This window comes from Brassica napus, chromosome C7, assembly GCF_020379485.1.
Source record: "Brassica napus cultivar Da-Ae chromosome C7, Da-Ae, whole genome shotgun sequence".
Taxonomy (NCBI): domain Eukaryota; kingdom Viridiplantae; phylum Streptophyta; class Magnoliopsida; order Brassicales; family Brassicaceae; genus Brassica; species Brassica napus.
Genome location: NC_063450.1, coordinates 33,022,748 through 33,039,149, shown reverse-complemented (window position 1 = coordinate 33,039,149; position 16,402 = coordinate 33,022,748). Strand labels below are relative to the sequence as shown.

Genomic DNA, 16,402 nt, shown 5'->3' with positions numbered 1-16,402 from the left:
CAACAGAGTGTATCTCTTATACTCTCAGAGCAATTTGAAAGGATTCCAAATACTTTTTTCATTTACTGAAAAATGATAAAGATAAATGCATATATTTCGGGTCCATCTCTATATTTATTTTTTACATCATTATTTATCAACCCCATCTTCTTCTTCTCCACCTTCTTTATTAAGATTTATCTTAGAAAACTCAACCTTGAATGTACGGAGGTGCAGAAATGTGGAACCCTAGTAAAGTTGAAAGATTGGAGGATGATGATGAATCATGGGAAGTCAAAGCCTTCGAGCAGGACACTAAAGGGAACATCTCTGGTACCACTTGGCCTCCAAGATCTTACGCTTGCAATTTCTGCCGCCGTGAGTTCCGTTCTGCTCAAGCCTTAGGCGGTCACATGAATGTCCACCGCCGAGACCGTGCCTCTAAGGCTCATCAAGGTCCTGCGGCTGCAGTTGCTGCTAGAAGCGCTGGCCTCAGCAGAGGCGGTAAGAAAACGTTTCTCAATTCTTGTGTTCTGCCGACGGCAACACTTATAATCCAATCCACAGCGAGTAACAATGAAGGTTTGTCCCACTTCTACCAATTGCAAAACCCTAATAGCATGTTTGGTCATTCTAGTGATACGGTTAATTTTTATGGTTCGTCTTCGTTTCCTTCGAGCAACTTTGACTTTTCGGTATTGAATTCGCCGGTAGAGGTTCCTCCTCGGTTTATAGAATATTCGACAGGAGATGATGAGAGCATTGGCTCGATGAAAGAGACTAAAAGAACATCAGTGGGTGAGCCTGATCTTGAACTTCGACTAGGGCACAATCCACCGTGACATTTCACTTTCGTGACCCGCTTGAGGCTTTTCACATTCATATCCATTACGCTGAGGCTCTTTACATCTAAATTTAAATTTGTTGTTAAATTCGGAATTCAATATATGTGTATCACAATTAAATTCATTATGTTTCATCCCTTAACTTCTTTGCTTTCATATATACATGCGCCTAAGTTTACCCACAGATTAAGTACTATGGTTACTCACTATAAACCCTGAATTATTAGACTTTTATATACTCTACCATATATATATATATATGTGTGTGTGTGTGTGTGTGTGTGTGTGTGTTGCTGGTGTGTATATCTGTGTGATTGTCTTGATCATTTTTTGAGTTGATCATTATTTGGTTTAGATTTTCTTGAAAAGTATCAAGGCTATTTTATGTTTCTAACTCAAATTTCCATTTGATGGAGACAGTTAACATACATTTTACAGACTTTATTAGAATTTTAATTCAGATAGTATTAAAATGATATGTGTGCTCAAAAATTTCAAACCATTAAACGTATCTTCAAACTATATAAAAATGTTCTATAATATAAATACATGTAAAATCACCAGTAATTTATTGCCACAAACCGAAGAAAAAAATTTGTTCTTACCATTTCCATATGCTTTAGGGTTTTGTATTATTTGAATAATGGAGAGACATGTGTACGTTAAAACGAATCTTGCTAGCTTCTTCACCGGTGGAATGTCTTATATGCTCCATGGCACGTTTTGTTTGTACATGCATTTTATTGATTTGATACCTTTTTATTATGTATTTTAATAATTTATTGAAACAATATATCGAGATTATCATAATGATTTTTTTTTCAAATCGTTAGAGACAATCATTTCTAACAGATAATTTTTTTTTCATTTTCTAAAATAAAATTCACTAATATATAAATAATACAATATATTTTATAAACGCAAATTAAGTTTTTGGTACTAAATGGTAATAAATATCTTCTTATCTTAGGTGCGAAACATTACGGATCCAAAACTTTGAGGTAATTTAAAAAGTGAAAAGAATAATGATAAATTTTGATAAGTTTTACAGATGTAAGTATGTAACTAATAAGTAGGACAAGTAGACAATACATACATATATATATATCTTTATATACATATATATGTATGTATTATCATTATAGATGATGAGTTGATCAATAAGTCGAAGCTTAACAATAGATAGAAATCGATTCAAAAAATTGACTGAATAAGTTCTTGTAAGTTTTAATCATATTTCCATAAATAAACTGTGATTTTACCTGCTTTCGATCTCGTAGTTTGTCTGGTCTGCGATGGCCCTGTAAGTGTAACGCGTGACTTGTCTCGAGCAAGGCACTGAGATCAGAGAAAGAGCGAGCGAGAGATAAATTGTTGAGTGATGTTACCTTTTTTTTTTTTTGAACAAATGAGTGATGTTACCTCCACTGAAATTTTTGTTCGTGATGTTGATTCTACTATGTGTGTGTATATATATTCACGAAATACTTTTCAGAGGCGTTCTTCATGACATTACTGTTCTGGCTCGTTCTCTAGACTCTGTTTCGTTTATTTACATTCCGCGTTTAGCAAATGTGCAAGCTGACTCTATTGCTAAAGCAGCCTTGCTTTCCCTTTCTTCCGCTCTTTCTGCTGTAAACTGATGACGTTCGCATTTTAATCTATGTTCCTTTGATCAAAAAAAAAAAACAAAGTAATAGACATATATGAAAAGGTAACAGAAATATAGAGGAATATCCAAATTAGGGTAAAGCAATAGTAATCAAAAGTGGCCGAAGATTTGAGGACCACTTGTAAATGGTAGAAGAGATAGAGAAGGCATGTGAGTTCTTTTTAATTCGTTGCATGTTTCTTCTTATTCAGATCTATTTCTGTCTCCACATACATCATTATTTATTTATTCTTCTTTCTTTTATAAACACTAAGAGATTTTACTGCGCTCGGTTTATATATTTATGTTAAATTTTACTATATTTATTCTTTTACTTTATGTTATTTTAATTTAACTTTTAATCCGGAATAGTTTTTATACCAATTTCATCTAGTTTTATTTTTCTTGTTTATTTTTTATTAAATGAAACGTTCTTTTTTGCCACTGTAACACAGAGATTTTGTAATTATGTAGTAGTTTTAAATCTAATAAAAACTAAAAAAGTACCATGATTAACACAATAAATATGATGAAGGTAGTTTGAGATTTTTTTCTTCTTTTTTGTTTTTCAACTTGTCTATCTCTTATTTTGTATGATGTAACTTTTTCTGTCAAAGAAACACCTAAACTTATTCTTCTCTCATATGTTCTAACACATTTTACAAATCATCATTGGAACCGCTATCTAGGTTCATATCAGTCCAATTCTCCAAAAGCATTGTAAGTGTGAGAATTTTTGATAAGTCTACAAATTGCTATACCTATTCCAAATTTCTAATTTACAATCGGATTGAATTTAAGGTTCTCAATATCAACGGAATGGAGAACCCACCTCCTACACCCCCTCTCCAAATTGCAGGTAATTGTTCTATGTATATTTCTCTAATATTTTTTTTAATTATATAATTATGTATTTTTTTACACATGATAATATATATTTAAAATTTTATGATTGTTTACATTATAATGCTAGATTTTACATATGCTATAATTTTGATATCTATATCTAGATTTCACTGATTATATTTTATAATCTAATTTATTTTTAAGAAATTAAATTCAATTTTGATACATTAATTATTCCAGTTATTATAAAATAAAATTTGTTAATTTCTATTATTTTAATAAACTCATTAGAAATTCAAAAATAATGTAAAATTTCTAAATTTCAAAAAATCCTAGAAAAATATGTTTTAAAAATAAATAAATACGAAAATAAATAAATAATATTAGATAAAATAAGGAAAGTATAGTTTTAAAATGAAGTTTCATAAACAAATTAAATTTAATGAAAAGCAAAAATCTAAGAGGTCTTATATCATTTTTGGTCAACTCTTAGAAGTTTAAGAGTTCTTTTTGTGGTATTTGATAATGACAGAAAATCACGCATAAAAATAATAGTCCCTCCTCTAATAGTATAAAACTAAATGGTTAGGATGAGGAAATGTAATATAGTTTTGTTTTTGTTGAAGAAAAAAAAGTAAAAGATTGGTATAGAGAAAACTATTGGATTCCTTATGAACATGATAACTACTGAGGTATGTTGTAAGGTTTTGGGATGGGAGACAATATTATTTTAAATGTGTACGTTTATAATTATAAAATTTGTTTTTTATTTTTTTTTAGTTTGAAGTAAGTATTTCTATTATATGTAACACAATTAAGTAATAAAATATGAAGAACCAATTCAGAGATTTTAGAGTTTTGTAAAAAATATAATTATGTATAGAACATAAATTCTCTTATTTTAAAAGATCGGAATCTCATCTCGAATAAATTCAAAATAAAAAGTACTCGAATAACCTACTTAAAATATAAAACTCTCTTTTCAAAATAAGCGTATGTTTATCATTTTCGTTTACGGCAGTTCATGGTTATAAGTTGGCACAGCATATTTCACGTATTTGTACAATTTTGAATATAAATAATCGATCAAAACTGTAGTTAAAAGAAAAAAAACAATTGATCCCAATCAAATTGGTGAACTATTTTTCTTTACAACAACAATAACTACTTTAACTATTTGTTATTATGTAAATTTTACTGTCTAATAAAAATTCTACGACCACCAGTCCAAGCCTAGATACAGAATTGTGTCCTATTACTTAATCTAATAAATAAATTTTGTTATACTTTTATCTCTTATAATGCTGTTTGTGTGTTTAATTATATCGTTGATTCAGAATATTAGCAACTTGAGTTTATGCTACAATCCTTAAAAATCTTTAGAAAATTATCTATTCGATTTGACATGCTTTCTTCGTTTATTGTAATTTTATTTTGAGATATTATTCAAACATAAAAATTATAAATGGTTTTTTTTATACAATTTGGTGAGCCACAATTTAGAATGGCGTAGGATTATAGTATCATTAATTTTAATATATTTTATACTTACGTTAAAATAAAATTAAAATTAAAATCGAATTACAAAGTATATTTTTGTTACCTAAAATGACTTATTCTGGAAAATCTGTTTTCAAAAAGAAGATTTCAAAGATATCAAGAATATTTGTTATTGTCTGCGTATGATATTTGTCCCTTAAATAAAGTAATATAAAGATATGACAATATATTATCATTCCATTTCGTATAAAAGTTATTATATTTGAAATCACATGTTATTATACACACTAAATATTTTTTTGAAACAAAAAAACTCAATATACTAATTTAATTTTTTTATTTAAAAGAAGAATTAGTTTCCTTCTGATCTGGAGATCATATCTGTAAAATATTATTTATATATTTTTCTGTAATTGTTAAATATCATAGACAACTAGATATATATGAGAAATAAAAGAACATTTCAGTAATACTAATTATACGTTTTGTTTTGGTAGCATTTATCTGTGAGGAAATATATATTTTTACTGTCTGGCTATTATATATTCCGTATGACCCAAAAATTTAATTTCCAAAATATATCCATGTGTGTAATAATTATAGTTGGAAATACATGTATCTTATTACAATTTATAGTTTTGTTTGTAAAGTTCTAAAGAACATATGCCCTTAATTAAAATCGAATGTTTTACAGTGACAATTTACATGCAATACATTCCTCAAAGAATCCACCAACTTCTGGAAGAGATTTCAGTGTGTCATATCACGGTATGTATAAGAAGTGTTTGGGACATCAGAAAACACCAAACAGATAATACTCAAATTTGCATCGGCTTCCTGTGTTACGACCACCACGTAAGCCTTTTATTAACTTTAACATATACATATATTTATATGTATTTTCCAATCCACCATATTTGATTTAAACTACTCACTATTTACTTAATTGGTTCGACACAACAAAATTTGTTCACACTCAGGGACAACTATTAGAAGGTCGGCTCACCGGAAACATTCAACCGAATGATTCAAAAAACTTAACTGAAGGAGATATATATGAGTTTTCAGGATTTTCTGTCATACATAATTCACGACATCGGAAACTTACCCAACTGCCGTATTACATTCAGATCGACCAAAAGACAATAACATTGAACGTTACAGTCAACGGTCCGATATTTCCAGTTCACAATTTATCTCCTCAAAATTACAGAAATCTATTGCGGTTAGCCACTACACCCACATACTTACCAGGTAAGTAAGTCATTCCAGTATTAATTAAACAAACATGGATGTTTATTCTAAAATCAATGTGCAGATGTCGTCGGGCAGATAGTCATAATACAAAAAATAAAACCGTACCACCCAGAACTCAATATTGATGCCACGATTGGTCTACGGCTGAACAGGTAAGTTTGACACAATAGTTAAAAACAAAATAATAATTATCTTCATACATACATCTCTATCTCAGGTCGACAATTGTTAAACTCATACTGTGCGACAAGCAAGCAACAGATTTTAGCATCCTACAAAGCAAGAAGGATAGGAAATTTAAAGTTGTCATCATCACAAGCATAATTCCTAAACTTTTCCAAGGTAAATAATTTTACTAAACACATAAAAAAATAATACAGATCTAAATTTTTTTTATCAACATAACAATAATATCCAATATTTTCCAGGCAAACTACTGCTCCGTTCATCACCAGCAACAAATTTCTACTTCAACAAATCAATTGATTACATAAAGCATTTCAAAAGGCAAATAAGAGATCATGCAAAACCATGCAGCAAAGAGTGATTCTAATTCATGCATCATTCGGATTGTTATTCTCTTTCTCACAAGATTTGATACCTAGATTTATTTACATTTTAAACTATTTTATCATTGTTTTCTTTATATTTCTACTTCTATATAAAATCTAAAACTCAGCTTCTGTCTTTCAATCTTTGCTAAGCAATTTAAATATATAGAAAATAAATTAAAAAACATAAGTGATGTCTACGTGTTAGTGAGCAAGAAAGCATGATTAGAGTGAATAAGAAGTCTACTATAAAGATGAAGCTTATTGGGAGATAAAATTGTGTAGAGTTTGTGAATTTAAAAAGTTATCTGGATAAGAAAATATATATACAGTGACTTACAAAATTTGATCAAACTTTTGTAAATTGCTACTTGATGAATATTTTTCGAATTATTTTGAATTTGTTTCATTATATTTTACAAATTGAAGCTATTTTTATTTTAAATTTGAAAAGAATTTCGATTTTTTATAACATATAATTTGAAAGCTATATAAAACTTAAAACATATAATTTCAATTATCAGTTTTCAACTTTTACACGTAAAAAATATGATTACGTACGCTTTTTTGAAAAGAGGGTTTTATATTTTAAGTAGGTTATTCGAGTATTTTTTTATTTTCGTGAATTTATTCGAGATGAGATTCCGATCTTTTAAAATAAGAAAATTTATGTTCTATACATAATTATATTTTTTACAAAACTCTAAAATCTCAGACTTGGTTCTTCATATTTTATTACTTAATTGTGTTACATATAATAGAAATACTTACTTCAAACTAAAAAAAATTAAAAAACAAATTTTAAAATTAGTTAATTTAAGTTAAAAATAATAATGTAACAAATTTAAATATATTATCCGCGCGTAGCGCGGAGAAAGGATCTAGTACTATTTAATATCTAAAAACGTAATGTACTCTTCATATAAATATTTTTAAAATGAATAAAATATCATTTGTTATTTCCAATTATTTAGATATATTAACATAAATTTACATGAATATGAAAAGTCATTTTTATTTTTTAATTTACAAACTAAAATTATTTTAAACATATTTTACTAATATAATAATTTAGTTATGCTAATATTATATATATAGTTAGTTTTTTTCTTTTTGGTGAATATTATGACTTGTAATTTAATTATAAATATAAATATGTTTTAAATAATTAAGAGATGTCATTTGTCATTGTAAATAATTTATATTAGTAGAAATATAAAAGGTTATTTGCTTTTTATATTATAAAGTAAAATTGTGTTTCAACATATTCTGGTAAAAAAATTTAAGTAATAATATATTTAAATTTTGTATATTTTCAAAGTTTAAACTTTAGTTTTAAAAAGTGATTCAGTGAACGAACACAATATTTTATAAAATAAATAAATATTATAAAAATAAAACATGACTACCTAATAAAACATTATTTAATAATTAAATGTAACAGTAAAATTTTAAATTAAAATATAAATAATTATATATATAATAAAATTAATATACTAAAAATATAATCAAGTAAAATAAAACAGTTATCAGTTATAATCTAAAACTAACAATAATATTTTGTAACAAAATTAATTAGTTTTGAACTATGTTAGAAAACGCAGCCGGAAAAGCAGGTTGCTATATATAAACATTACGCCTAGTGCAATCCCAAACATGGGTTTGGATACTAGTTTATTTGATAAAAGTTTTAATCAGTTTATATATTTTTAAATAATAACTAGAAATATTCTATTGTTATGCTATTTAGCTAATTTTAGAACCAAGTATTTTTACATCGATTCATTTTTACATCATTTTTCTAATGCGCTTTAGGCGCTATTGAGGTCCGGATCGGCACTGCATATAGTCTCCACACCCGCAGAGCAGAGGAGGCAAGTAGAGTGTTGTATTACTCCCCTTGATTGCAACCTTTCTTGGACAGCAATAGCACCACAGAGCTTTCTAAAGAAAATGTTTTAACTTTAATGGAGCTTTCATTTTCCAGATTTTCTTCCACAACTTCTTTTCTATTGAAGCCAGCACGTACGTGCACAGGAGGGTGACTGATATCTTTCAAGTTTTGTAAGACCTTTTATCGGCTTTGGGTGGTATAACATCCATTGGGAGTGAGCCCCCAGCGAAACAAATCCACACGTCCCAGTCTTGATTTCCCTTGTAAAATAATTCCTGCATCATGGGTTCAAAGGTCTGTCGCACCAAAGCACAATTCGGGAAGGAAGGAAATTTGGAACTGTATCCATTTCAAAAAAAATTATAAATATAAATGTATAAGTAATAAACATTCATATAATTTATAAATTATATTAATCTATGCACATATGTTAACATCAACCTAGTTAATAGTATTTTAGATAATAAAAAAAAATCACACTTTTTGAAAGAAAAAAATTTCAATTCCAGTAAAAAAAATAAATATATTATACCAAAAAGTAATGGTAAAATATCATTTCACCAGTCAAAAAATAATAATTTGTGACAAACAAAGGGATCAATGTAAAATATATGAGATTCATTATAGGGAAAAATCATTTAACAGTTCAAGTCAAGATAATTCGCAATTCATATCAAATCAGCCTATCATTAACTAACATATCTGGTTTGATTTGTGTCTAAAAATAATGGGAAGTGTCTTTAATTAATATATGATACGATTAACTCGTTCATTATTGGGAGATACAGTCTGATCATTTTTCGTTGACTCATTGTTAGGCTCCTTAATTGATAGAACAATACATGATTTTATATATAGTTTATCATGACGTAGACTGAGAAAATAGTTTCAGAGTATCGTTAGAACGATTATCAAATACCTTGTTAAGTAGAAATTCACGAAAGTGAAAACACAAAATGAAAAACAGTTGTCCAATTCTTGGTCCCCGATGTGACTTTTGTGATTGTGCTGGTAGGGCATGCCAGTCTCACTTCCCAGGTAATGTTCATGTATCTTTTATAGTATTTCTACGCATGGCTGAACAAAAAAAAAAAAGTATTTCTACTCACGATAATCGAACAATTAGTTTAACATATTACACCGTAGATTTAATTAGTATTAGATTCTGAACCGCCTCTAGAAAGGACGCATATATTTTTTGTTTTAACTGATTTTTTTAGAAATTTAATTTTTATATTTATGTTTTTCTTTGTTGTGTTTTTTGTAATCATATTTTTGTATAAACCTTAACCAAAATCTATTTTATAAAATAATAACAATTTAAAAGTTGATCCGGCATACGCTCGTTTCTCGTAATCATATAGATTTGTGTTCCAAATCGAGTCAGTTTCATTTGGAGTACTAAGTTTACAATTTTAGTAAAGAAAATTAGAATGTTCACGGTATTCAATAAACGTAATAGTGGTAAATAGTGGTAAAATTGTGATCGTAATTTTTTATTTTATTTTAATAGTATCAAATATGAAACCAAATTTAGTATAAAATAATTTTCTAAAATTTTCCTTTCTTTTTCATTTTATTTTATTTATCCAGCGTTAACAAAAAATGTAGGGAAATTGCCACAAATACCACATTTATAGTACCATTTTTTATGTTTACACTAAACGCTTTTATTCTCGCTTTTAATGAACGGTAAAAGACACTTATACCCATAAGGTTAACTAATCTAAGATTTAGGGTTTATAGTTGAGGGGTGGGGTATGGCTTTTGGAATGTGAAATTTAGGATTCTAATAAATATATAAATAAATACTTAAAAAATATAAAAATATTTTAAAAATAGTTTCAAACATAATTTTCGATTTTCAAAAAGAAATTTCTTAAAAAAAATCAAAAAAAAATCAAAAAAAAATTTATAAAAAAGTTCGAATTTGAAAAATTATAATTCGAAAATATAAAAAATAATTTTTTTATTTATTTAAATAATGATTTATTATATATATATAACAAGAGTATAAGAGTCTTTTGCAACTCAATGAATAATGTATTTTTGAAAATGTCTCTTTAGTGATGGTAAAAATGAAAAGTGGTACAATGAACGTGGTAAACATAAAATTTTCCCAAAAATGTATTATTGTTCTTTCACTTTTATGTTGTAACTCAATTTCATTTTAGTAACATTATTTAGCTTATAAATCTTATATGAATTTCTGAATGAATAAATTTTTATTAGACTTGGTTAGATCATATCAATTTATTTAGGAAATGGTCCTAATAATTTGATACGACTTTTAATAAAAAAATAAACATGATGATTATTAAAGGTTTAAAACTTTATAAAAATCATTTTCTTGGTAGAATTATTGAAAAATAACAAATAAAAGTTGATCTTTGATCCAAAGGTATATAATAAGACAACTTAATTTGAAGCGTAGTGCAGAAATCCTTATTAACCAAATATTTATTTACCAACATTAATACCATCTTTTTCTCAAAAAAAAAAAACATTAATACCATCTATAATACAAAATATTAAGCATTTGTAGTTGGTGTTTGTAGGAATGAAGGTGGAGTGGCCAGAGCTAAAAGGGGTGAGTGGAATCGAAGCAAAGAAAAAGATAGAAAGTGATAATCCACATGTGACTGCTTTTATATATCCTCAAGATGTCTATCTACCATCCATCAATTGTTGTAATCGTGTTGTCCTCTATGTTCCGAGCGACAATTGCCCCAGCGGTCCAGTCACCAACATACCTATTATTGGATAATCTCATCCTTTATGCTTTCTAAATTTCAACAATTTTCCTGAATAAAACAGAAATATAAGAGATATTTCTACTATATAATCTTGTATCATCAAGTTTATATGTTTCTTTTACTGAAAAATAAAAATATTGTTGTGTTTGTTTCTATTACTAATTTTATATCTTTTCTAAACTACTCCTCTTATCTAGACGGACACTTTACTCCTCTTATCTAGACGGACACTTTTTAAAGTATTTAGAAAAGGTAAAAAAATCTTCAAAAAAAAATTGTTATAAAAAAAAAAAGAGAATTCCTTAGAAATTCTCTAAATAAATTTTGTCAAGTTTTTTAATATCCAATTTTTTTGTTTTCTAGTTTGATAGCTTAACCAATTATTTTGCTTTTAGTACATTAACTTTTAAACTGTGTTAACTTTAATATCCAATTTTCTGATTTTAATCAAATATTTATAAGTTTCAAAGAAAATTTTAAAAAATCTCCAAAATTCAGAAAAATTTCTTTACAGTTTTTAATTTTATTAAAGTTTTAGGAATAAGAGTACCTAAACTATAAATAATCTCAAAATTTTGGAATAATTTTTAAGATTTTGTTTTCTGAAATTTTAAACTAAATTATCTTTTCATTCAAAATCAAGCTTTTATGATTCTTAAAATTTGATGACAAAAAAATGAATCTTAAAATTGAAATATTTTCTTTCCTAAAACTTAAACTAAAACTAAAAATAAAATTTTTTAAATCTATTTCTTTTAAATTTTAGAGATTTTGTTACTATTTTTATTAAAATCAACACAATTTGAGTATTAAAATGAGTATAATGTTAAATTTATAGTATTAAAATGAAAATAATTAGTTAAGGTATTAAACCAGATAGAAAAAAGGTGGATAATAAAAACTTAATAAAATTTAGTTAGAGATTTAAGTGGAATTTTTTTCTAAGAAAAATAAAGAAATGAAACTCTTTATATAAAAAAAATATTTTTTTTGTAGAGTATTTTAGTATATGTAACACATGTATAAAATTATCAGGAGGTAATCAATTTTCGATAGGCCACCACCACATTTTTACATTGTCAACATTATATCTAATTTTTTTGGTTCAATTTTATACTTTTTATTTATCAACGTGATCCCAAATAGGTCTCAAAATTCGTCTTTTGACCAAGCAGAAAAGCTTCAATCTCTCCATGTTTTGTCTACGAAAACCGGAGGAGCATCTTCTCCTGTAGGACGCCATCAACTTCTGTAGAAGCTCTGCTTGTCCAATGTGAAGCACCTCCCTTCCATTTTCCCACATAACCATAGACGACCAGGGAGGATAGAAACACTCAACTCTTGAGTTGGTCTGACGAGTACACATCCATTTTATGATTTATGGTATGCCTCTGAAGGGTTAACCTCTAAAATTCACATAGGCGAGAAAAGGACATTAAACCACCTACTTTCTGAGTCTACTCTGCACGCCACCACACATGACCCTCTACTTACAGATCTAAGTACCAAGCCGCCATTCTGGTCCAACTTCTAAATCTGCAAGCAAAGTGATAAGAAATATAACTACCACGTCGTAGTTTGGGAGCCGACAAAACTAAAGAGAAAACGGTTTGTTTTTTCAATATCTGGAAATGAAATTCTAAATGCTGGCCACCCTTAGACTTCTACTTCACACGACTCGTTGCTGTTCCAGATCCGCCTTCAGCCTACTTAGATCTTTTTCAGCTGCAAACACAGTAAAAGTCAGAGATCTCCATTAAAATCTAGTGACATCGACCGCCTCGCTGGAAAGAAAAAAACCACTGAAAAAATCAAAGAATAACGAGAGAAGAGAACGAAGTGTCTTTCAGACGGGAATAAAATCACTTGACATCGGGGATTCGTTGTTGTTGCACTAGGATGCGATCGAAGAGAGAGAGAGAGAGAGAGAGAGAGAGAGAGAGAGAGAGAGAGAGAGAGAGAGAGAGAGAGAGTAAAATTCGAAAAGAGATGTAAGATATGTGTTTTTAACTAATATTTTTTATGAAAAGATAAAACGATAACGTTTTCTCTATGTATTTACAAAAATTATTATCTGAAATAATACTGATTTTTTTTAATCTATATAATGAACTTTTGCCGTTAAAGAAACGATAACAGAGACCAATGAGATCCCTCCCAATGGGCTTTCATCTCCTTTCAGAAAGCCTAATGGCAGCGGCTTCAGTTTGGTCACTAAAGGAAACATTTTCTCTTCGCTCCGTTCCTTTACTTCATGTTGGATCCATTAATAGCCATTAGGCTTTAATGAAATGTGTGAAAAGCAAATGATTTGGGCATGTGTATTTAACAGCCCAAAGAATCATTATTTATGATGTAAAGGGATTTGTCCCACATCGCTTAGAGGAAGAGAAGTTGAGCAATATATATATGTTCACTTACCATCAAAGCTTAAACAGCTTGGAGAGAGAGGAGAGCTCCCACGCGTGCGCCGCCGCCGTCCGGTCGGCTCGGCTCGGCGTGGGCTTGGGTCTTGGTGGACCCAAGACTATTTTTTTTAGACCAAGTTAAGCTCAACGTGAAAAAACAGCATGCAATTTTATTTAAAACGACAAGTAGTTTGTCTAGAAAATAAAAACGTCATGCATTTTATCCTCTCAAAAATTTTAAACGAGATAAGAGAGTATTGAGGAAGAAGTTTCGGAACTCAACTTTCCTCGATCTCCGCGAGATTCTCGCCCACGTGCAGCAGCTGTTGCGGGAAGTGGGTCTTCTCCGTCTCTTTAAATTTCGCCTCTCCTCTTCCTTCATTTTTTAACGGTTTTACACATCAAACCAACAGCGAAAATCCCTTAGCGTAAGTCTTAAATACGAGAGTGTTTCGTAGAGTTTATAGTTCAATAGAGCGATCACGAGTGAGGCGTGATTCGTCTGCCATGGTTGTATCCTGGGACTCTATATTCGTACAGTCCCGTCTCACTAACGGAGCGAATATTTTGAGTTAAGATTGTTAAAGCCAGAAAACCGGACTGATGCCAGACACGAAAACCTGGCTGCAAAGCATTAGGGAATAAATAGATAATGACACGAAAACCTGGTGGAAAATACAAGTCTAGGCTTGTAGTTCAAGGATTCCGACAAAAGGAAGGCCTTGACTATTTTGATACATATTCTCTAGTGACGAGAATAACATCTATAAGACTGATGATAGCAATCACAGCCTTAAGAGACCTAGAAATCCATCAAATGGATGTAAAAACTGCTTTTCTAAATGGTGACTTAGAAGAGGAAATTTACATGAAACAACCTGAAGGCTTTGTCATTCCCGGACAGGAAGAAAAAGTATGTCGACTTGTAAAGTCACTTTATGGGCTTAAACAAGCTCCTAAACAATGGCACGAAAAATTTGACAATACAATGATGTCAAATGGTTTCAAAATAAATGAATGTGACAAATGCATATACTACAAAACTACCAAAAATGCTTATGTTTTGCTATGTCTATATGTAGATGATATGCTCATTATTGGAAGCAATAAAGACATTATCAATCAAACAAAGAACATGCTCAAAGGGACATTTGAGATGAAAGACTTGGGATTAGTAGATGTGATTCTCGGGGTTAAAGTCACAAGAAATTCAAACAGAGTTATCTTAACCTAATCTCATTATGCTGAAACAATATTAGAGAGATTTAAAAATTACTCTAAGAGTACGGCAAAAACTCCGTTAGATCCCCAAATGCACTTGACAAAGAATTCAGGTGAAGCGGTTTCACAAAACGAGTATGCACGTGTGATTGGAAGTCTCATGTACTTGACTAATTGTACTAGACCAGATCTAGCGCATGCAGTAAACGTACTTAGTCGATATACAAGTAATCCAGGTCATACACACTGGAAAGCTATAACGAGGGTACTCAATTACTTGCGCTACACCAAAGATTTTAGACTTCACTATGGTAAAGAACCAGTAGTTTTAGAAGGATACAGTGATGCTAACTGGATATCAGATTCCAAAAACTCAAAATCCAAGAGTGGATATGTCTTTACACTAGGAGGAGCAACAATAATCATGGAAATCTACCAAACAAACAGTGTTAGCCAGATCTACCATGGAATCTGAGTTCATAGCCTTAGACAAAGCAGCAGAAGAAGCTGAATGGCTTAGAAATTTTTTGGAAGATATTCCTATGTGGGAGAAACCTGTGCCAGCCATACGCATACATTGTGATAGTCAATCAGCAATAGCTCGGGCTCAGAATAATCTCTACAATGGTAAATCTCGTCACATCAGAAAACGACATAAAACCATTAGATAACTTATCTCAACCGGGTGTAATCACAATAGACTACATCAAATCGGCTGACAACCTAGCGGATCCATTTACTAAAGGTTTGCCACGAGATGTTGTTGCTAAATAATCAAAAGGAATGGGTTTAAAGCCTATAACGAATGAGGATGATTGATTGCAACCCTACCTATCATGACTGGAGATCCCAAGGCGTAGGTTCAAAGGGAAAACAAAATCAAGCAGAATCTAACCAAAGCACTTGAGACAAAGTAGTCTCTTCCAGCTCCTAAGATGAGAAAAGTGCTAACAAATGTGTAAAGGATAAGCATAAGCTTTAATGATTCCATAGCTTCTAAGCGGAGTATTACTCAATACTTTTCATGGTCAATCACCTAATGAGTGTGAAATGGGGCCGTTTCTAGGAGAATGAATGCAAGGCTATATTCTCTAAGTTCACTCATGAAAACCAGGAATAGTTCAGGGCCACATGAACACAATAGAGAACTAAGTTCTACGAGAAAATGAAACTGCGTTATGCCTGTTGTCTCGGTCTACATAAAACACCGTTCGTTCAAGACATCATGTTCACCTTCTGGTAAAGTAAACCCGACAGATATTAACTATGAGTGGTTCAAGGCTTAAAACGCCACCAACTCAAACACAGTGAATTTTTCGCAAACACTCTCGATAAGTTTGTCTAGTCTAGTAAGATTAGAATAAGTATAGTTTTTTAGAGTCTATCGAGTCTGGCATTTAGTCTGCATATGTTGAGAAGAGTCATTTCTATTCATGGGGGGATTGTGGATCCATTATAGCCATTAGGCTTTAATGAAATGGTGTGAAAAGCAAA

At 29.9% G+C, this 16,402-nt stretch overlaps 2 protein-coding genes across 2 annotated transcripts; both read left to right on the top strand.

The window, feature by feature from the left end:
• The first annotated feature begins 128 nt into the window (after positions 1–128).
• Positions 129–961, top strand: LOC111212422 (probable transcriptional regulator RABBIT EARS). The gene has a single exon (XM_022713962.2). The coding sequence runs from the start codon at positions 201–203 to the stop codon at positions 819–821; it is 621 nt and encodes a 206-aa protein (XP_022569683.1). The 5' UTR covers positions 129–200; the 3' UTR covers positions 822–961.
• A 9,543-nt stretch (positions 962–10,504) lies between these two features.
• LOC106450377 lies at positions 10,505–14,260 on the top strand. Its single transcript, XM_048762350.1, has one exon. It carries the CDS (start codon positions 11,084–11,086, stop codon positions 11,288–11,290), a length of 207 nt encoding a protein of 68 aa, XP_048618307.1. The 5' UTR covers positions 10,505–11,083; the 3' UTR covers positions 11,291–14,260.
• The last annotated feature ends 2,142 nt before the right edge of the window (positions 14,261–16,402 follow it).

Bases quoted from the DNA above. Each gene is read 5' to 3' on its own strand.
- LOC111212422 (XM_022713962.2), top strand. From the start codon at position 201: ATGTACGGAGGTGCAGAAATGTGGAACCCTAGTAAAGTTGAAAGATTG.
- LOC106450377 (XM_048762350.1), top strand. From the start codon at position 11,084: ATGAAGGTGGAGTGGCCAGAGCTAAAAGGGGTGAGTGGAATCGAAGCA.